Source organism: Drosophila suzukii, unplaced genomic scaffold (genome assembly GCF_043229965.1).
Source record: "Drosophila suzukii unplaced genomic scaffold, CBGP_Dsuzu_IsoJpt1.0 scf_9, whole genome shotgun sequence".
NCBI classification, from domain to species: Eukaryota; Metazoa; Arthropoda; class Insecta; order Diptera; family Drosophilidae; genus Drosophila; species Drosophila suzukii.
In genome coordinates, this window is record NW_027255941.1 from 933,620 (window position 1) to 957,355 (window position 23,736).

At 37.9% G+C, this 23,736-nt stretch overlaps 1 protein-coding gene across 6 annotated transcripts in view; it reads right to left on the minus strand.

The window, feature by feature from the left end:
* The window catches only part of LOC139355105 (phosphoribosylformylglycinamidine synthase), a 173,099-nt gene that overhangs the window by 136,442 nt on the left and 12,921 nt on the right, over positions 1-23,736 (minus strand). Inside the window, exons 4-5 of one of the 6 annotated variants that reach the window (XR_011605836.1) lie at positions 18,694-18,941; positions 18,466-18,642 (exon numbers count right to left, since the gene is read on the minus strand). The exons of 3 other annotated variants lie outside the window; for them this stretch is intronic. Coding sequence is in view for 2 of the 3 variants with exons in the window: in XM_070999428.1 (XP_070855529.1) it covers positions 18,895-18,941 (47 nt within the window). In the remaining variant the exon portion in view is untranslated. Of the gene's footprint in view, positions 1-13,567; positions 15,641-18,465; positions 18,942-23,736 lie in introns of those variants that run through there. 2 more of the 6 variants (XM_070999429.1, XM_070999428.1) reach the window with 2 other exon arrangements.

Sequence of the window (23,736 nt, forward strand, 5' to 3'; positions counted from 1 at the left end):
TACACTGATTATAAATGTCGCAGTTAATTTAAAGTTCGTGTCACGATTACGGCTAATGTACGGGACTGCGGAACTTTATTGTTCTTAAGACGCAGTCGAGCACCAATTAATAGTTAACCCGCGATTGGAACTAGACTATGTTTATTATTGTTACTACGGAACTTTATTGTTTAGACGCAGCAACTTGTGGTGATTTGTTGTTTCTTTGTACTCTCTTATATTAAGATTTTTTAAAGAAGGTTACAGCCGACCCCTTAATGAAAGCTTTTAACAGCACTGCTTTATAATCCGATGTTTTTATTAGTAAAATCAAATTACAAAATGAAGATAAAATCAAGAGCTTTAAAAATCTTCCTCTCCTATTGAGGATCGCACTGTAACTGTATGGTCGCTCGATTGACGGCGATATGTCTTGATTGGTGTCGGATCCAACCGATGAACTTATGTAAATTAATCGAATTTCAAAATGTACTGGGGCGGTAACAGTATGCTCGTGCTTTTTCTTCACTTTTTCTGCTTTGATTCTTACGTTTTTCAGGTCTCTGTCTTCAGGTGCATTATGTAATTCTTCAAGCTTTTCATTTAATTCGTCTACTACTTTTCCTCTTTGCTTTGAACCGAATAACGTTTAGCTTGGACTTTGTTTAATACTACGATGCTGAGTGTTATTTAGCACATGCTCTACTTTATCTATTACTAGGTCCCAGTATATACCCTTCTCTGGCTCTTCCAGTTTGGCTATCATTGGTCCAAGACTCCTGTTTATTCTTTCTACCTCTTCATTTGCTTGCGGTGATCCTGTAGCTAATTTCATATGCTTAATATCAAAATCTAACATAAAATCGTCAGACTCTTTGGAAGTGAAATAGCTTTCTCTAATGCACTTGGGCTTGCTGTATGCCCTAAAACAGTCCTTAAGGGCTGTGATAACTTCTCGGGTATTTGTTGTCTTTGTGGTATATAAACGTACAAACTTAATAAAACCGTCAACGACGACAAATAATTGTTTCTTTGATCTTCCCGAATCGACTGGACCATAATGGTCAATGTGGATAAGTTCAAAGGTCTTACTACCCTTTGGAATTAAACGTAAATATCCTTCTTTACCTGTATTGGGGAAAATGCTACACATGTTAGGCAATTATTTATATTGCGTACACACTTATCCTTGGCGTTTGGAAACCAATAACGCATTGCAACGCAATAATAACTAACATTTTGTCTTTCCCTATGTGACAGATTTCAATGTGGTATTTCAAGAGTATCAATAGGTACGAACAATTACAATCTGTCATCGTTACGTTACTCTTTCTATGAACTATTCCGTTTCTCATTTCAAATAATTTATGCTCATGTTCCTTTAACTGTTTCTTAATCTTCTGAACTTTTGGGTTTTTGGCTTGGCAACAACCAGATTGTCTTCAATTGAATTTGTTTCTACTACTAAAATGTTTGTACACCTGCTAAGGGCGTCAACGTGTTGCATTCTGTTTCCTTCCCTATGTATTAGATCGTAATCATAATTTTTGTAGCTATATTCTAGCTATACTCCGCGTACAGTTCAGTTCGATTTTATTAAGTGTTAACGTGAGAGAGTTACAGTCAGTTATAATCTTGAAATGTCAACCAAATAAAATAATGGGCATGGTTTCAAGCTCAAAACTATGGTATTTCGATTCAGCAATGCTTGTGCGTTTGGAAAAATAAAAAATGGCGTGCAATTTTCCATCTTCTTTTATTTGGAGTAGTACGGCTCCAAAACCAAGAGAGCTGGCATCTGGCAATGTAGCTATACTTCGTCTTTGTGGTTATATAACACTGGTGCTTCAACTAACTTATTTTTAAACATCATAAAGCAGCTCATTTCCTTTTCTGCAAAATGGAATTTCTCGTCTTTTCTCAAGAGATCATATAAAGGTTTGGCTAGAGTCTAGAAATCGCAAATAAGAACATAAGCCCAAAACTCTTTGAACATGTTGTGTTTTGTCCGGTATCGGAAAATTTTTAATTGCCTATATTCCTTTATCATCAGCTTTAATGCCCCCCGCCTTTTAAAATGAAACCCAAATATTTAATACTTTGTGGTAGGAACTCATATTTATCCATACGCAGTTTAGCAGTTTTTAGCTAGTCTGAGAAACATCTCCTTTAAAATCTGAAAATGTTCATCAACATCTTTGCTGACGATCAAATTGTCGTCCTTGTACACAATTACTTGATTCTATCTAATCAGGTCATCGAAAATTTAATTTATAAACCTTTGAAAAACTGCTAAAGCCGTTTTCAGACCCATTGGCATTCTAAGGAATTCAAATTGTCCTAACGGTGTTACAGAAGAAGTATACTTAATTGATTCTTTATTGACAAAAACGTGAGAGTAACCGTTTTTTAGATCAAGTTTTGAAAATAATTTTTTATTTGCTAGCTTGTCTAACAGGTCATCGATAAGCGGTATAGGGTAATTGTCTTTAATTAAAACCTTGTTAAGTTTTCTAAAGTCTATGCAAAGACGCATGTGTCCGGTTTTTTTCTTTACTAAAACTATAGGAGAAGCACATTCAGACTGGCTAGGTTAAATGATCCCGTTTTCGAAATAATCGTCCAAAAGTTTTTGCCATATTTCTTTTTCCGCATAGGCAAGCTGCCACGGAGCACAACTAAACGGTTTTCAGTTTTTTAAATTAAGTTTTATCTCACTTTTAAGAACCGGCACCTTTGGTTTCTCTACCCTAATATAATTATGTTAAATTATCTCTTTTACAAATAGCCTCAAACTGGTTGAAAAAAAAATCTTCCAATCCATCCTGGCGGTAGGAGAACTACCAACAGCATGGCAAGAAACAAAGGTGGTTTTCATTCCCAAGGCAGGGAAGGCCACTCACACCACAGCAAAGGATTTTAGGCCAATAAGCCTAACATCATTCCTGCTTAAGAGCTTTGAAAGAATGATAAGCCTACACATAAGGGCCACCGTAGACCCGACCCAAATATCAGAAGCACAGCACGCTTACACCAAAGGAAAGTCAACCGAATCGGCGCTACACTTGGTGGTAAGCAGCATCGAGAAATCACTCAACATCAAGGAATACACACTGATCGCCTTCCTGGATATAGAGGGAGCCTTCAATAACGTGCTCCCCACACCTTGCGATCTTATGACCGCTAAACTTAAAATACTATCGGAATGGACGATAGCGAAGGGACTCGGGGTAAATCCCTTGAAAACAGAACTTGTTCTATTTACCCATTCACCCATTTTAAACCATTGTAATCTCTCTTTTAGCGATCACGCCAGGTACTTAGAGTAAGTGCTAGATAAGCGCCTCAAATGGGGCTTTAGCAACCAAGAGAGAACCAAGAAAGCGACCATTGCACTTTACTCCTGTAAAAAAGCAATTGGGCTAAGATGGGGCATGTCCCCAAGAATAGTTAGCTGGATTGTATATCCAGCGGTAGTCAAGCCAATCCTACTGTACGGAGTGGCTCTGTGGTGGACCGCCTTGCACAAACAATGCATACTGACTCCTCTAAACAAAGTACAGCGAATGGCGGCTTTGTGTATTAGTGGAGCCCTTCGAACCACCCCGAATGAAGCGCTGAATGCGATCTTGAACCTCCCTAGCCTGGACTTAGCAGGCATGGAAAGGGCCAAATCGGCAGATATTCGACTGAGGGACACAGGGCAGCCCAATTTTATGGCCATGCTAGAATTCTCCAGCATGATAAATCGATTCCGAAGATCACGGATCTATGCAAATCCATTGAATATAGTCACACACCCTTTGAGGCCCTGATTCGAGATAGAGAGGAGTGGGAGCAGGGCCGACCGGGCACGACGCAATCTGTTTCTATACAGATGGCTCCAAATTAGAAGGACACGTTGGCGGAGGTGTATACTCCGAACAATTAGAAGGAAGTCTTTAAGGCTCCTGGACCACTGTAGCGACTTTCAGGCGGAGGTCCACGCTATAAAAGAAGCACTAACCTGTTTAGGGAACTTTAACCTCCAAAGAGGACACCTAAACATATATAGTGACAGCCAAGCGGCTATTAAATCGATCTACTCCACAAACACCAACTCCCGTACAATAGCAGACTGTCGCAGATATCTCCACGAGATGGCAAATCAGTTTACTATCAGCCTAATATGGGTTCCGGGTCACCGGGACATCGTAGGCAACTGCATAGCGGACGAATTAGCCAGGCAGGGCACCACCAAGCCTCTCCTACCAGGAGTGGAAAATATCGGTATGCCCATGGCTACTTGCAAGCTAAACATAAAAAACCACTTCAACACACTAGCCAACACCCACTGGCAAAACGCACCACAGTGTCGCATCTCTCACCAGACATGGACTGTGATAGACAACAACAAAAACCTCGGAGTTACTCAAACTCAGCCGCACAGAGTGTGGCATGTTGATTCGAGCTCTTACAGGCCACTGGCTTGTTGGCGCACATGCCGGCAGGCTAAAAGCCCCGCAAATTGATTTCTGCAGAAGCTGTAGGGATGAGGAAGAAGTGGAAACGGTAGAACACCTTCTCTGCTTCTGCCCAGCCCTATGCACTCAGACTGAAACACTTAAGAAGCCCCTTCATCGACGATCTTACCGAAATATCGGAGATTAATCTCAAAAACATAAGTGCCTATATTAAATCTTCCGGGTGGAAGACATGCTGATCAGCTTAACACAGGCTGAAACTAGAAACTAGAAACGGGACCCTAGAGAAGGAAAAACGAGATCATGCGGTATCACAATGGACCCCTAAGTGTGTCGGACTATAGTCCGACAGCCGCCCTAACCTAACCTAACCTAATCTCTTTTAATTAACGTAAAAAATCTTGATTATCATTTGTAACGCATACGATGGTTGCCTTACTTACTATAGGGTTGTGTGTATCCCCGACCGAACCACTTATTGTTCCACAATCTTTAAAACTAACTGTTTCTGTTATACAATTTGTTGTATAACTGTATGATATGCTGCTTCGCTAAATGAATCATTAATTGAAATACTAATTGTTTCTGTAACTGTATCATTAACTGAATCCTTTACGGATTTCACTAACTGTATCACTAACTGTATCAATTTTTAGAGGGTATAACAGCTGTTTTGGCGAATGATATTGGGCTGCCAGTGTCTATGAGGCACGCCGCAATTAATGGGGTTTTAGGACTGTTGTAAAAAAATATTTGTATGTACATAACGTATTTATTTGCACATGCGCTTTTACGCTCAGGGCACTGTCCGACAAAGTGTCCAAATTTACCACACGCGTAGCACGATCCCGGCTCCCGTTTCGGTTTAGAGCAGTCCTTGGTGTAGTGGCCCCTTGAAATCCTTTGTGTCTGCAATCTTTCCGGAGAAGCGCTGCGAAGAATTGATTTCCTGCTTTCGTTCAGGTATACGGATCCCAGAGAAGGCTTTCAAAATCTGCACAGGTTCGGCGAAACATTGTATGCGAGCTTGGTCGCGCAGCCCTAGTGCTGGAATTCCTTCGATGATGTTTTCGAGGAGCTCTTTGTTGTCGAAGTTTATATCGTTGGCCAGCATAATTTTCTACTCGAAATCAGAAGCGAACTTTTCTCCTGAACGCCACTGACGACTTCGGAACGCGTTCCTCAGCTCCCCCTTTGACATTTTAGTTGCAAATGCTAGGATCAGCTGCTCACAAAGGCGGTCGGTTGGATTGCGATTGCGTGTTGCGTTTGCGTGCAGCCGAATTTGGGTATTTCCCTTTAGTTTGACAATAAGGAGCATACGAACACCAAACGAGCCCAAGTTGTACACCTGCGCAATGTTTTGCAGTTGTGTGACCCACTTACGAGCACACGAGTTGCCGTCCTAGTCCATTGTTACTTCCTTTGCCAGTGCGAGTGTTGTTGCTAGAGATTTTAAAAATTTGTTTACATTGGTAAACTGGCATTGATCAGCACTGTTTGTGGCGTGCTTTCCAACACTAGATTCATTGATATCGCAGTTGTCCCTGGCGCTGACAGCGTCGATACAAGCGAAACTGTTATCGTTGCCAGAGTTTTCGAAGTTGCTTTCGATGACGTCATGGACTTGCTGAGCATGATTTGGTTTGTCCCTGGTGACGTGAGCGATCTCCGCCTGAAGATGTTGCAATTCGGCCTTGTTCGCGTCGATTATGTCGAGAATTTTCTGCAACTTCACCGTTTTGACATCTACCAGAGAAACGTTCTCCGTGCGTATACCGTCCACTACCTGAGAGTCGAGCAGAGCTTCCTGTGCGTCTTCCAAATGTTGTTGCAGTGGTAATGATGCGGCTCCATCCATTTCGGTTTCTAGCGGGGTTTCGGGGTTTGCAGCCCGAGCATATTTAACTAGTTTTTTAACTGAACGACCGTGAATTGATTTAGATCTTATCAGGCATTTTGAGTAAGAACCATTGCTGATATTGTAGAAGGTAAAATAACGAACACCGGCGACAGTTTAAGTTTATAAATTTTAATTTTTTTCAATTCCGCAACCGCTTTCCTCGAACGTATACCACAGGGTCCCGACACAATTCTCCCTTGTCCTTCTTCCCGCTCATCTGTGTGAGCGAGATAGGTATACGTATCTGCGATCTCTTATGCTGCAGTACTCGGTAGAAAGGGATGACAATATAACGCTTACAGTTAACTTAAACTAGGCTTTCCGCTTATTGTATCGTACAGTGGGCCATTCCAGTATTAATACACTACATCATATGGCGTACAGTGGGCCATGTCAGTATTAATATATAACATCATATCTCGTACAGTGGGCCAGGCCATGTCTGTATATGTCCTACTACACATTTTTGATTATCAAATAGCAAATTGCCCTGTTGTGGCTACAAGATGACGCTGTATATTACTTTCTTCCTTAAAACTTTCTTAAGGCGTGTCATGCCCACTATTTTTCAATAAATATAACATGTTACTGTTGCAAAAACTATTGTTACTTGTTGAAGTAGAACTCTATAAATCTGAAGAGCTTTACATTTACATTACTCAAACTTCTAATAGATATTAGCCAATTTAGCACGATGCAAATAACAGAAGCCAAGTATCTTGCTTGGCCAGAAAAAGTGGTCAAGTGGTAGAAGGCAAACGTATTTTTCGACCATTCCATAATGAAAGAACCGGTTCCGGAGTGCAGTCATTTCCGACTGGGATATCATTAGGCAAAAACACTCTGCCGCTGTCGACGTCAGCAGAGAAGTCGACGTCAGCAGAGAAGTCGACGCAGCGTCGAAGACTGTTGACGAAAACGGTCGGGCAGGAGAAAGAAACAGATATTGAAAGATTTCCCTTTTTTTTTCTTTGTTTTATAACAATAATTTACAGGAAAAGTGCCCCAAGAAGGATGGTGGTAGTTCCTGGTAGGGTTGAACCCCTAGATCACGAAAAAGTAATTTTTTTAAGGCAATGTTGATCAATACTAAAATTCAAATTTTAAGCATAGTACTCAAATCGGATACGAGTTTCACTAGTTGAAAAATCTTATGCTGATGCTTCGCCATCTTTCACGCGCCATCTGTAGTCCAGCTCTAAATCCCAAAAGGCATATTGGACCTTGAGGAAGTGAAAGTCGGATTGGGAACGGTGTTGTTCTTCCTGATGTTGCATGTAGTCGCCCAGCATCCTGGCAATGGCTGGTTATGGCTCCTCCAGCTGGGCCTTAGCAGCCGACATCGTTTCCTCCTCCTTATAGAAGCCGGTGCGTCCTCCATCTCCACTTTAGCTGCCAAGTAGCTGGTGGAGGTGGAGTCCAGTGGTTCCTCAATGGAGAGCTCGTCGGAGATCGAGCGAAATCCCACTTGGCATATTCCTTCCCACTGGGATTCTCTAGTGGATCTCATCTCCTCCAGCACTGCAACTATTCTGCGGATTTGCTTTGTTGTGGCATTGCTTCCTGTACGTGAAACCTCACAATAATGCCCAACAGCTTGGATTAGGCGTCCTTTTTTATCTGCACAGAACTCCTGTAGGCGTTTTCCTTCCATTTTTAATTTTTAAATTCCACACCTGTTTTGCACGAACACCGCCAAAGATTAAATTTCTTATTCTGTGGGCCGCGGCTAACGGCGTTCATCGAAATTCACTCGCTAAATCTGGTATTTTTTCTGGTATTTCCTTACCTCTTCTAAGTACCGAGCTGAAAAACAGATCCAACGAAAAGCGTTAGCCGCGTATTTCCCTCTCGCTCACTCCTATGGTAAGCTCGCGGTTTTCGTCGATGTGAGTACTAGGCTTTAGGCGCAATTCTGTTACCGTCCTAACAATGGCCGCGTTCAACAGAACAATATTCATCAGTAATCAGTGATCAAGTTTGTTCGATAAAATAGTAAAAAAAAATGTCCTGAAAAACTCCAGTATTTGCTATTCCATTGTTTTTTTTATTGTTCCTAGAGTGAGGTTTTGACAATCAACTGTAGCATTACGCACAGCAATCATGGATATGTAAAAATCAAAAAGGCCTGAACAGTTGTAAAGAATATAACTTACTTTATGGTTTTTTTATACCCTTGCAGAGGGTATATTAAATTCAGTCAGAAGTTTGCATCGCAGTGAAGGAGACGTTTCCGACCCCATAAATAAGTATATATATTCTTGATCAGCATGACTAGACAAGTCGATCTAGCCATGTCCGTCTGTCCATCCGTTTCTACGCAAACTAGTCTCTCAGTTTTAAAGCAATCGGGCTAAAACTTTCTCAAAAGTCTTATATCTTTTGCAGGTAGTATATAAGTCGGAACCAGCCGGATCGGACAACTATACCTTATAGCTCCCATAGGAATAATCGGAAAAAAATTAAATCTTTGGTGTTTTTTAACATATAATCTCCTAAGCTTGGAAATAACATTTATTAATTAGTTTTGAATTTCGAATTAAATTTTATCAAAATCGGACGACTATATCATATAGCTGCCATAGGAACGATCGGAAAATTGGTGGGAAAATAATATGAAACAAATTATAGCTTCGGTGTTTTTTAACATATAACCTCCTTAGCTTGGAAAAACCATTTTTTATTTAGTTTTGAATTTCGTATTTAATTTTATCAAAATCGGACGACTTTATCATATAGCTGCCATAGGAACGATCGAAAAATTGGTGGGAAAATAATATGAAACAAATTATAGCTTCGGTGTTTTCTGACACACAGTTGCAATATTGCAATATTTTTTGCAATATTTTTATTCTGTGTGTAAGGGTAAGTAGGGTTACATATCCTTTAACTAAAATAAAAGTGGTTGTGGGCGTAATACGGATGGTTTTTAAAACTTCGATACATTTATGAAGAAAGTAGCATAAAAAATAGCACTATTAACAGTTTTTGGGTATAAACCTTCATTTGCTCAGATTTGTTGGCTGCTTTTCGTTTTGTTGTATTAAGAATAAGTACTACTAAGTGAACTGGTAAAATAATGAATAAAATAGTGTTCCCAATGGGTCATTTAGCGCGCTGTAATTATACATATAGAAGTACATTTAAAAAGCTAATTTATAAAGGCAATGCAAAAGATAAGTTAAGTTGAATCGTAGAATTCCCTAAAATAATGATTAGTAGTTACCTAAAACGAGAACACAAAAGAATAGCACGCATTACGAAAGCCGCAATGACCCCATAACTGTTAAAAAGTCATGTGCATGAATGCAAGTAGGTCCCGTTTTAGGCGCCTATCAAGTTGCTTATTTTTTTTTAATATTTGTAAGTACATAAAAAGTTGGATATAATGTACATAAACAAAAATTATGCGCTTGACGTCCAAAAAAAAAATCTCCCTAGACTGCAGAGCAAGGGGGAATTTGAAGGACTAGTCTTAAATAAGGCATACAATAAAAGGGAAACTCTTATATGGACTGGCGGCTGAAAATTGCTCATGTTTAGATGAAAAGGACTTTAAATTCACATCAGATAACCTACATATCCAAAATTGAGTCCCCAATTCACATTTGCAAAGAATAATAATGGTGAAGCAAGTATCATGGTATGGGCATATTCTCATACTATAATGTTGGTACCATATCATAATGTAAACCCATACAGGATCAACATGTTCGCCTTGATACCTCAGAAATTGTGATGCAATTTTATTCGTAATATAAGACTAATTTATTTTGGAAGCTTTTCCACGGTTATAAACCAAAAAAAATCAGATAGAATGACGTCCAAAGTTTTAAAACCCTTAGGCTAAATGGTATAATGGGGACCTTACAAGCCCCAGAACTAAAGCACATCGAAAATCTTTGCAGAAATGTTAAAAAACTGTTTTTAATGCAAAACCAAAGAAAAAAAACTGCCCGTGAGCTATTTTGAAAGAGCCAGACAACAATTTTGCCAAGGGAAAATTCTGGTGTCTAGTGACGTCAAGGTCGGTCGTTGTTGTTGTTGCAGCCCAAGCTTTAGAACAATATTTTTTTACCTTAAGATGTATGAAATCATACATTTCAATCAAAAAAAATTTTCAAATATCGTTATTTTTTAGTTTTTTAAGCCTTTTCTTTAAGTGGTGCTATTTTTGTTGCCGCATAAATTTGCTACTTTTTTGATAAATGTATTAAAATTTTAAAAACCATCCGCATTGTGGGCGTAACCACTTTTATTTTAGTTAATAGATATGTAACCCTACTTACCCTTACAAACAGAATAAAAATATTGCAAAAAATGACCATTTTGTAGCACAAAGAAGAATTGCCTACACACTGGTGCTATTTTTGTTGCCGCAGCTGTATATACTGGGAATACCATTTTTTGTATTTTTAAATTTAATAAATATAACTGCAAGGGTATACAAGCTTCGGCTTGCCGAAGTTAGCTTCCTTTTTAGTTAATAATAATTTTGTTATTTCTTATTGACATTTCACACATCGATACAAGCCACGAAAAGGTAGTGTACTATTTTTACGTTCCTTTTTTACTAGTCATGATGCAAGAATTTTTGCATCATGATTAGTAATCATGTACGTTCAGCAGAACTATCGTAAGAATTCCATCAGTGATCAGGCATCATGTTGTTCTGCTGAACGCGGCCTATGCAAAGCTATTACAAATAAAATTTAATCTATTTTACCATGGATTAACTTTAAAATTATGCATGTCTCTGTTTTTGTGGAATTTTTGTCGAGTTTTTACGATATCAACAGACCCTTACACTCACTAAATTCTTTATAATATCGACACTTTCAAAGTTTGCCGAGTTGTAGCTCACAATATACTCAACGTAGCCTATTAATTTATTAATAAAAAATAAATTGTAACATTATAGTTGTAAACTGGGCTCAAACTCACCTCAGTTGGTTGAGCGCAACTTAAAATATAATATAATATAAAAAATATATATAATATAATATAATATAATATAATATATATGTATATATATAATATCCCTTCAGTTCTGCAGTAGGGACGCGGTGACATCCCTTCAGTTCTGCAGTAGGTGACATGGCTGAAGGCAAAAAGCTTTTTTGTTTTTTTTTTGTGCCTAAAACGCTGTGCCGCTGTTGACGTCAGCAGAGATGTCGGCGCAGCGTAGAAGACTGCCTACGAAAACGATCGTGCAACAAAGAGAGGCAGATATTCGGAGCTTCCCTCTCTTTCTTTGTCTTATAATATGCCTGCACTCGGCGCTCTCAGAGACAAATTCCGGCAGGTCCGTTATTTCTTTTAAGTCTCTCCGTTATGTTCGGAAAAATTTTCGTGGCGCAGCGACATGTGAATGCCCTAATATTTTAGGAGCATTATTGTATATCGAAAAAAACAACAAATATTGTTTTATAAAACTAAACTGAATTTACTTTTAATGTTATGCATACGAATTATACATTAATATTACAATATAATTTTTTAGGTTAAGTTTTAGAAATTTAGTTCGTTAAAATTTATTTAAATATTTAAAACATTTTAATAGTACCATTTTTAAAGAATTCATTTTGTATTTTTTACTCAAAAAAGTAAAAATTATGTAGTCGGATATTTTACGCTTTAGAAAGGGTGTAGGTGCAGTGGCACGCGCCAACAGCGAAGAGAAATTAAAAGAAATCAAGTAAAGGGGTAAGAGGAATTCTTGGTTCATTCTGTTTGAGTTATTGAAAGGAAAGCAAGCCATTTAAATTGTGCGCAGCAGATTTACTTCTTTCGTTCTTTAAAGTGAAAATAATAAATTCAGGTAAGTGTTACATTAAGTTGAAGATGTTGTGCATTGATCTTAGTTCAAAGTATTAAGGTATTCAATGGGTTCTGTAAGCCGAAAGTGGATGATGAAATGTTTTGCGCCAATAAAAATCCTGCAAAGGGTGAAACACAGCTCTAAAAGGTAAATATGCAAATAAACAAATAAAACGCCTTTTTTTAACATATGCCCATGAATTTTTTCAGGGGCGTTGGCCAAGGATTCGGAGGACCCGGACAAAGGTTTAAGAAAAGCGATGACCAATGTGAAAAACAAATTAACGTAACATTAAACTAGGCTTACTAACAATAATTGTCCTTTAACAGAAAACCCAAATAATAATATTTTTTTAAACTGAATTTAAAAGTAAATAAAAATGTATGTATTTTAAATTCTTTTTCATAAGTGAAAACTCATTGAAAAATTCTGTCACCGGCACGTGACAGGCCATACGAAAAATGAGTATAAGGAACAAGTGAAATCCCGTGGGACTTCGAAAAATTTTCATTTGAATTTTCACTTGTGAAAATGCGGAAATCCCATACAATTTTCTATATGGAGCGTCACTTGTTCTTCACTTGTGCAAGAGGACATGTCCCACCGGATTCACAAGGTGATTCACAACTGAAACTTTTTTTTTGGAACTGAAGGGATAATATAACATAACATATATGTATATATATAATATAATATATATATATATAATATATATATATATATATAATATAACATAATATAAAATATAATATAATATAAAACAAGGAAGAACGCTATAGTCGAGTACCTCGACTATCCAGATACCCGTTACTCAGCTAAATGGAGATATGCAAGCAGCAAAGCGAGATTAAAATGCGCCACCTACCGGCGGTAGACGGATTTAAGCGTTATGGGCGTTAGAGTGGGCGTGGCAATTTTTTTTTGGATCAATCGATAGGTATTGATGAGAACAATACATTTCAGTTAAAATTTTTATTCTAGCATCAAAACTGTAGAAGCCACAGTTTTGGGCGGCTAGTGGGCGTTAGAGTGGGCGTGGCACTCTGCTGAAACAAACTTGCACTGCGTAAGAAGCTCAGGAATCTGCACGCCAAATCTCAATAGCCTAGCTCGAGATCTCAGCGTTTATCCGGACAGACAGACGGACATGGCTAGATCGACTCGGCTAGTGATCCTGATCAAGAATATATATACTTTTTTTGGTCGGAAACGCTTCCTTCTGCTTGTTACATACTTTCCGACGAATCTAGTATATCCTTTTACTCTACGAGTAACGGGTATAAATATCACTTCAAATGTACGAGAGATGGTAGCGACGTTGGGTAGTGATGGCAATACGTTACGACTATCAGCGTCTACCGATATCGAATAATCGATTGCAATAAAAACATTTCAGTAATATTAATTTTGTTTTTTTATATTTATATATAATTAGGTACTTATAAATTTATTTTAAATGTTTAAGCACCAATAAAATCCGCTTGTTATTGAATGGAAGAAAACTTTTTGCTGCTGAACCACCGCTGTTGTAAATATTGCTGCAGCTAAATCGTCCATTATTAAGTATAAATAAAATAAATAAATTTCTATCTTTTAATTTTTTATTTCATCTTATTATAAATGTTTGTATTTAATTTTAATTGTATTATTTTAACTTTTATTTTATATGAAAAAAATTTGTTTTTTTTTATAAACAAAATAAAGTTATATTCGTTTTAAAAATAATTATATACTTGTCAAAAATTTCATTTTATATTTCAAATAGAAGTGTATACCCTCCTATAACTCTTTTGCACTTTTAAAAAATACACAACCTTAAGGGACCACTCGGTGGTTGATTCCTTTTCTAGCCCTTTGCACCTAGGTCATGCAAAAGTTACGTTTAGTTTTGTTCCGCACCCGTGTAAATAGAATGGAAAGACTCATCACTATCGGCACAGGTTTTAGGTGCCATTTTATAATGAAAGAAAAAAGTGTTGGTGCAGGGGAGAGTGGGGTAAGGATAGTTAAGGGGCAAGGATAATTTGTGGCCTTAAGCCTAGTACTCACATCGACGAAAACCGCGAGCTAACCATAGGAGTGAGCGAGAGGCAACCAGGAGGCTAACGCTTTTCGTCAGGTCTGTTTTTCAGCGCAGTACTCAGATGAGCTGAGGAAATACCAGATTCAGCGAGTGAATTTCGATGAACGCCGTTATCCGCGGCCCAAAGAAACGATGTGGAAACTAAAAATTAAAAATGGAAGGAAAAACCCAAACTCGAGGACGCCTAATCCAAGCTGTTGGCCATTATTGTCAGATTTCACGTACAGGAAGCAATACCACAACAGGGCAAATCCGCAGAGTAGTTGCAGTGCTGGAGGAGATGAGATCCACTAAAAAATCCCAGTGGGAAGGAACATGCCGAGTGTCCTCGCAAAGAAAGTAAGATCTGGCCTAAAGAATTTGGTTTCGTTGTACTAATAGAAGCATATATTTAGCAGAACCACCAGGAATCGATCCCCTACGGCCTCTCCATTAGGACTGCGGATACCACCACCACCAGCTACTTGGTAACTTAAGCGGAGCTGGAGGACGCGCTGGCTTCTATAGGGAGAAGGAAAACAGGGCGCCCGCTAAGGAAGAGTTGGAGAAGCCATAGCCAGCCACTACCAGGATGCTGGGCGACTTACTACAGCATCAGCGGATCAACTCCGTTTCCAATCCGGCTCCTACTTCCTCAAGGTCTAATATGCCTATTGGGACTCAGTGGTGAACTGCGGCGTCGCGAAAAAGACGGCGAAGCAAAGAAATTTTTTTTTTAATCTTTTAAAAAACGGATCTATAAAAAATATTTTTGTGTTGTTTTTCGTGATTTGGGGGTCAAACTCTACAAGGGACCGGCATCATCCTTCTTGGGACATTTTAGAATATTTTTTTGTAAACTAGTGTTCTTTTGCTTTTATCGGCGCAGCACTCGGTGGTTTAAAAAAGCAAAACAAAAAGTTCGTAAAGGAGTACGAAAAGTGGCTTGCCTTCGCTCATTCTATCGGCGTTTATCGGCGGAAAAAAAGATTTTTTAATATGTGCCACGACTGATTTAAGTTTACAAATTAGTTAATAAGATTAAGTTTGCTAAAACAAATTATTACAAGCAATTCAGTTATTTAAATTGCTTATTTACAATTTTTTATTGTTTCACCCTTCCCGCAGTCCTGAAATGCTTTATTCTGTGAAACACATGTAATATTTAACTAAAATAACTAACAATAACTGTATAATAATAATAATGACAAATAATTTCGCATGATAATCCAATACATTACAAATATATATGTTTAAAAAAATTGTATGTACAGAGGTTTCCGATTTCTAGACAACTAAAAACTAATTACAGAAATTGTAGGATAATGTTCCATTTAAATTTACTACCGAAAATGAAATAGCACGGTTTATCTTTTATTTTGACATTAATTATCTGATCGTTCCCATTGCAGCTATAATATAAAAAGATAGATTTTTTAAAATTTTATTTAAAAATCTGAAATATTAAAAGAATGATAGAATATAGGTGAACGATCCGGCACGTTCCGACTTATATACTACCTGCAATAGAAATAAGACTTTTGGAAAGGTTTCATCTCGATAGCTTAAAAACTGAGAGAATAGTTGGCGTATAAACGGACAGTCAAGGACCTGTCACGAGGTGATCTCCCATACGCCTAATTATTATAAGACATGCGTAAAATCACGAGTGACTTCAAAAAATGTCCTACGAAGCTGTCATGATGTGAAGAATCGGAAATCCCGAGCAAATATCTATAAGGAGTGTCACGCGTGTCGTTTTTATGCCTATATGTACACATTGCCGTAGTGTCGGTGTGAATATATGCAAGTGAATTTCTGCGAACTGACAAGCAAGGGATCCAGTGTTGCGCAACGACTTCGCAGACGAGAGATCGTCAAACAGCCATACTGAGAAAATTCTATCTAATATCCGTACAGCATTTGACCAAAGACGGTTGTGAATCGAGGCACAGCTATCCGCCAGGGCAATCAAAAAACCTCCAACGTGTCAACTTCTCTAGAGTTTAGACTTTGACCAGCTCGTTAGATATTGCTTATGAACAACAGCAATTGTCGGCATTGAGAGCATACAGTACGAGCATAATTACCACAAAGTTGATTCACAATGCCAGTTATCATGATTCAAATTTTAACAAAAAAATTGACGGACGCCACACACCATATCGTTATTGTTTTTCGTTGCTAATTTCCAGTGATTGGTCGCTGTTTAAGCAACTTTTTGAAGATTCCACTGAACTGTTCCACTGCGACAACGGACAAACCCGTATCCGATTGCGCAAGTGCTAAATTGGTGAAGCCAAAGAGACATTGTCGCCGATGACGATCTACACATTTGCTAAGTTCGATGAAGGAATTGCTATAACCCTATTCGAACTGGAAACCGCTTATAAACTGGATTTAAATGGATCTTAATATTCACTTACTCTGCAATGATACGACAATTAGAAGAATATCGAAGCTTAAAAGAAAGTTCGCCTTAAAATAAGTGGCATCAGCAATTATTGGGTGGGCAAGAAAGTCATGTCGTTTTTTTTAGTAATCGTTTTTAATCTAATTTATTTACGACTAATCGAGCACCAGGGTCACACTTTTTAGTATCGTTTTAAAGCTTATTGTCTTAGGTACTATCGACGAAAATTTGGTAATTATTCGATAACATTTGTGGAAGCTATAGCAAATTAAACATGGAGGACCAAAGTGAGCATTTTCGGCATATTTTGCTTTTTTACTTCCGAAAAGGAAAAAAAGCGGTCGAAGCTCGCGAAAAATTGTGCGAAGTGTATGGTAAAGATGCCATGAGTGATCGCCAATGTCAGCGCTGGTTTGCCAAATTCAGGCTTGGAGATTTTGGAGTTAAAAACGCCCCACGTTCTGGTCGACCATCGGCCGTTTTTGACGAACAAATTCAGGCTTTGCTGGATGAAAACCGGCGCTATTCAACGCGGGAGATGTCAGAGAAGCTCAGTGTGTCGCATACAACGGTTGAAAACCATTTGAAGAAACTTGGCTACGTAAGCAAGCTCGATGTTTGGGTTCCGCATAACTTAAAGGAAATTCACCTAACTAAGCGTATCAACATCTGCTATTCTCTGCTGCAACGGATTAAAAACGATCCTTTTTTGAAGCGGATCATTACTGGCGACGAAAAGTGGGTTGTTTACAATAATGTCCAACGAAAAAGATCATGGAGCAAGAAAGATGAGCCAGCCCAAGCCACATCAAAGGCCGATATCCATCAGAGGAAAGTTATGCTGTCTGTTTGGTGGAATTGGAAGGGTGTAGTGCACTTTGAGCTGCTGGGACGGAATGAAACCATCAATTCAGATGTGTTCTGTCGCCAGCTATCCAATTTGGCGGAAAAAATTAAAGAAAAGGAGCCGGCACTAGCTAATCGCAAGGGTATAGTCTTTCACCATGACAACGCTAGGCCCCACACATCTTTGGTCACTCGGCAAAAATTAACGGAGCTGAATTGGGAAGTGCTACCACATCCACCTTATAGTCCGGACTTAGCACCTTCAGATTACCATTTGTTTCGCTCTCTTCAAAACTCTTTGAATGGTAAAAACTTTGATTCAGATGAGGCTGTCGAAAACCACTTGTCTCGATTCTTTGCTGGAAAAGACCAAAAGTTCTTCGAGCGCGGAATTATGCAGCTGCCCGAGAGATGGTCATTAGTGGTCGAACAAAACGGCCAATACATAATTGATTAATTATAAGTCCTGATATAAATAAATCATCTTTGAAAATATTGAAAAAAAACGACATGACTTTCTTGCCAACCCAATATATCTCTACAAAATTTGCCAGTCTCCAACTATGTGATTGCCAAGCAAAGTCATCTTAATCGGTTTTGATAACCTTCACTTCGGACTTTCAAAAACAATTATTGAACTACCAGTGGCAATAGAAACAATGTTAAGACATATGACTCAAAAATGTTCCATATATATCATAGTTTGCATACGCTCGTTAAAAACAACATTCCCGCAGATGGTTACGCAGTTACGGAATTATCACTTCTAAATTTTCTCGGTAATGTTAGAGCAAAACCAATACTTCAAAGTATAAGAACTAAAATCGAAGGAATACAAATTTTAATTCATTTTAGGTGAAAGCTCTGTAATGGCAGAGACAATATTGTTAGGAATAGAAAAAAAGTTTATCAGAAATAAAGACTTTACAGAGCTACAGTGGTGCTCATAGACTTAAGCCACAAGACTTCAACCAAAAATTTAAACGAAAATTAAGAAAAGTTTTTATTTCACATCTCCAATTTTTTGTGTAACATTAGTTCTACATATCAGTGTTCTAATAGAAGAATAACCAAGTTATAAAAATATATTTTCAACGAAAAACTTTAAAAATCTGTGACCATCTCCAAAATGTCCTGTTCGCATACTTAAGCCGCCTGGAAAAAAAATGGTTGAAAAAGTTAAAATTTGCCTATTATTCCTTATACTTTTTTTGGCATTGAATCCACAAGACGTGCGCACTGTTGAGGGGTGATTTTCTTCCACTCTTCTGGCGAAATTCGCCAAATCGTTTTTATTTGCTGGTTTTTTTTTGGCCAACGACTTTTTTGAGAATTGCCCACAAGTTCTCTATAGGCTTCAAGTCGGGGCTCTGCGGTGGCCAATGCAAAACATTGATTGCCTCTAAGTTAAGCCACGACTTGACTATCTTGCTGGTGTGTTTGAGGTCGTTCTCCTGTTGAAATATCCACGAAAGTGGCAAAATATCGGAATATTCTCCAGATTAATTGTTAATAAGGATAAGGATAAGGATAAGGATGTCCCCGTACATTGTTTTGGGAAACGTATTCAATATTTTAGTTTAGAAAATAACTAGCAAAACTTTCCCGGAAAAAACAAACAAGTTTGACGATTTTAGCTCAAGGTGGCTTAAGTATATGAGCAGAGCGCAATACTCCTTTTTGACATTTAGTAAATTTTTTGCGAACCTCCGAATACCTACTTGTCATTTTTTACTGTGATCAGCTGCTTAAGTAACAGTGTTGCAAAATGTAAACATTTTTGGCAGAAATAAATATGTTCAAACAAAGTTATTAAGAAAACAGTTTATGGTAGTGGCAGTGGCTTAAGTCTATGAGCACCACTGTATATATACAAGAAATGCTATAGTACATATATCGACAAAGGATATGCCAAGAGACACCTGGAAGACGAAATATGGAGTAACAACGCATTTGGTATCTACCGCATTTTGCAGTACACATTGTACACAAACCTGTGAAAATACGAATCGTTTTTGATACAGCACCCACCACTGAACCAATTTCAATAACTTGTTGTCTTCTCAAAGGCCCTGATGACTTTAAGTCCCTTTTACCCATACTGATGCCATTTCGAATAAGCAAAACAGGAGTAGCTGCTGACATCAGAGATAAAGTCGAGTACTATTAAGTTCAAACCCTTTGTAAGACACCGCATTGTTGAAATCTTTGCCACTACTAAAGCAACACCGTCCATCTATAATACTGCCGACACTTCAATTCGAAAATCGCCTGAACCAAAAATCTCAAGCAACAGCCTTTGGTTAAATGGACCGGCCTTTTCGCCGACAGCAAAGGAAACCTATCCTTTTCTAACGCACTTTAAGAATTTAGAATTTTGCAGTTACCATAAATCAATGTCGTCAAAAGTTTTGGATACCGAACATCAAGAAATTGTGTAAAAGGGACTCCACATCAGTCGGAAAGCGTCATACGGCCTAAAAATCCATAGAGAATCTCACAAGCCTTAAAGGAAACTCTAGGTATCTAAGTACCTCCCACAGTTACTTTTTTTGACCTCGTTTTAGATCCTGATTTGGCCTGAGTTCTTGGAATAAGGGATGAATTAAAAAGTAAAGCCCGGCTAAGACGGGAAAGTTTGATATGTTGACGTTAAGACAGCAGCTACTACTTTCCTCAGCCCCGTCCCACTACGTGTTGAAAGTGAACGCCATACCGATTCACAGGAAGGGGGTGTAATATTTTCTAAATTAATTTAAGCATAATAATAACAGTTGCATTTTAACGGAAAAATGTATTTTCTAATTTCACCCATGAAAGGATGTATTGTGGTGAAATTGTTTATGGGATGTTAAAGTGACACGTTGGATTTCTTTTTTAATGTTTTTCACGATGCTTTGACTTCAATTTTTAACAGGGACTGTAAATAATGATTATTAATCTGGTTTTTGAATCACAAATCACCCCCTTAGGATCGAACACGCGGAAAAGGAAAATACTCTTTGGTTCGCCTATCCATTTTCATCATGATTTTAAAATTTGTGATTTTTAAAATATTCCTAAAAAATAATGATTATTTAAAAAAATAAAACTAATTTTGAAACCACGGCTTCCCTCTGCCGACCTAAACCTACAAAAGAAAAGCAAAGGTGCCTCCTGAAAAACAAAATTGTTATATTAGCCATCTGCATCCTTGCAGATAATATTTTTGCTTCAGGCATTCTTCAAAGCAAATGGGATCAACATTTAACAAACATACCAATATTATTCAATGTCTTTTATTAAGTTAAGTTGATCCACACAATCTGTAGAAACTAATCCTCTACGTCTTGAGAAGTCCCGGTTACTGAAGAATTGATTTAAATACCAAACCACCAACTTACCCAGTGATCCACACAATTTAAAGATTAGGAAGTTATTTATTTATATTCTGGTTTTGAGACAATTGCAAATTGCCACCAACCACTTACTCTACCTATAGCTACTGGGCCTTGAGCTAGATGACGATGAGGGGGTTAATTATCTTCTTTAATATCCGCTAATTCTTAAGAAGAAAAGGAAGTTAATTCTCTTCTTAAGAATTAGCGAATATTAAAGTATTTATTTTAAAATCAAGCCAATTATTAAAATAGTAATATAATTTAGTTGCTTAAAATTCATTATAAAAAGGTAAGATTTTACTAATTTTATTAGAAACGCGTTTCAGAATTAGGTTATCATTTGTTAGCATTATCATTAGCGTTTCAGCATTAGGCAAGCATTTGGAAGCCAAGCAGAGAATGGATTAAGAAGACGATGTCGGAAGCAATAACAGCCAGGTAGAAGAAAAAGTTTTCTGTCAAAATGGGACTTAAGGAAGCATTTTTGTGCATCGAATTAGTAACTGCGGAAAAACTTTCATTGGCTATTTTCGATTCCACTGGGTTTGGAACGTTTACATGCCAAATATTTCGGGATTATTACGGGATTTATTGAGGAGAAACGCGAATCCATAAAAATGATTATAAACGCGTTAAAAGATCGGTTTGTGTGCCTCAAAATGGATACTGCTACGAGGTTCAATCACGGAGTCAATGCCCAGTTTATCGAAGATGAAAAGTTTTTCATTAACACATTGGTCCTTATAGAGCTATAGAAATCGCATACGTCACACAATCTCTGCACCGAAATTCAGTCTTTATTAGATGAATTTAATATAAGAAAGGGAGAGATTTACAGTACTGATAATAGCCGAAACATGATAAAAGCCGTAGATTTGCTTAATGAGTTTGAAACCGATAATGGCGAAATCCCTCACGACGAGTTGGAAGAAGAGCTCACACAACACTTACAACTTTATTTATATGTTATTTAAAATAGTTACATTTTATATTATTAATTTCTTAAATAAAAGCTAATTGGGTTATCAGTTTTGCGAGCGACACTTAAAATCCCCTGTGAAGTTATGTGCAAAAGAGTGTGTCGAATTAAAAAGCCTCACCAAAACTTTGGAGCCAGCCTACTTAGCCTTTGAAAAATTGCAAAGCAGCCAAATATTCCTGGGCGATATTATAGGCTTTGGTTAGAGCTTGGGCTAACAGTCGCTGCAAGCCAGAAAAATTACAACGGAGTTTTATCCAAACAAGGGAAGAAAGCATAATAGAGAACAAATTGATTGTATGTAGCATCTACTTGGATCCGCGCATTCGCAGAGCATTACTGAAAAATCCGACCAGTCATATGCTTGCCAGAGCAACCCTGAAACAGCCTTTGATTCAAATAGTCAATTTTAAAAACGGTGTAGGTAAATAAATTTTGAAGCACCGAAAAGCTTTTAAATTATATTGTTTTGCAAACTAATTTGAAGTCTGAGGCATCGATCTCATCCCTATTGACCTCATCCTTTGCATAGACCTCATCCCTGGCATCGCCTTCATCCTCATTATTGGCTTCGACATCGTCCTTGACTTCGACAACATCCAATAATAAATTAGCTAATAGTAATAGTTCGTCCTTGCTCTTAAGCGAGTTTTTAAACCAAATCGAAGAAGTTTCAACTGAAGAAGGAGATGGATTTTTCCAAATGGAATAAAAGGAAGGAAAGGAAAAAGGATTTTTGGTAATCGACAGCTATTGCCCGAAATCAGCCAACCTTAGTGAAAACGTAATGCAGTACTGGAAAGAACATAAATTGGAATGCCTATTTTTCAGAGCTCGCAAATAAATGTCGACCGTTTCTCGTTTTCTGCAAAAAAGTGTCTTTTCCTGACTCTTTACCATAGAGTAATAAACTATATAGAGGCGCCAATTGCTCTGCCGCTCTCTTTAGACAATGAGGCTATGATGCCACCTAGGCGAAAAATGCTTATTTCCCCTCTTTTTGACAAGTTTGATCGAACTTGTAATTCCTTTCCACCTCATTCTGCACCGCTCTTGCTCACTGTTTTGTTTTTGTTTTTAATCGAAATCCCTATTGCTGTTGCTTCGCACCTAAGTTAGCTTCAAACTTGGCCTTGAATTGGCTCTTAGCAGAGGTTGGGCAGAGGTTCGGGCAGAGCAATTGAAACCTCTATATAGATTCTTACTCTATGTCTTTACGAAAAGACTCAGAGAGCAACCGATTTATAGGTTCTTAAATAAGCTCGCTCGCGCTCAGAGCAAAAACGTTTTTTTCTATTCTGTTTTGTTCTGGTTGTTCCAAGACCGTTTTGTCGTGTTCAGTGAAGCAAAACGTCTTTTGCGTATGTATTGGTATCGCTTTTTGATAGCATTTTGTTATATGGTATATGGAATCAAAATGGAACTTGTTAGCAAAAATATTTGAAAATAAATTTAAATTGTTCTATTAAACAAATTATATTATTTCTTTTTCACAACAACGAAAACAAATGTGAAGACCGTTTGCGTTGAGTTTTTGGGTCTTTTGGTCTTTTGCTGACTATCATTGGCGAACGTTTCTCGTTCCGCTCTTTACGCACTGCTCATTGAAAGAGCGACATACAAAGAGCTCAACGAAAAGCGCTCAACAGAAAACATAAATGAGACAGCAAGAGTCTCTTGCTTAGAGCGAGAGCGAGAGAGTATGATCTTTTTCGGTTGTGCTCGCAACGAGAGCGCAAGAAGCAAAACGGTCAACAGTTATTTCCGAGCTATGCTATATTTACACAAGCTGTGCATTCTGCCCGGGACACAGGTTTACGTCGGGAGAACATTTTCACACTAAACATTTTGTTGACGGACCTTAGATGTAACCTCTCCAGCTCGTCCTTA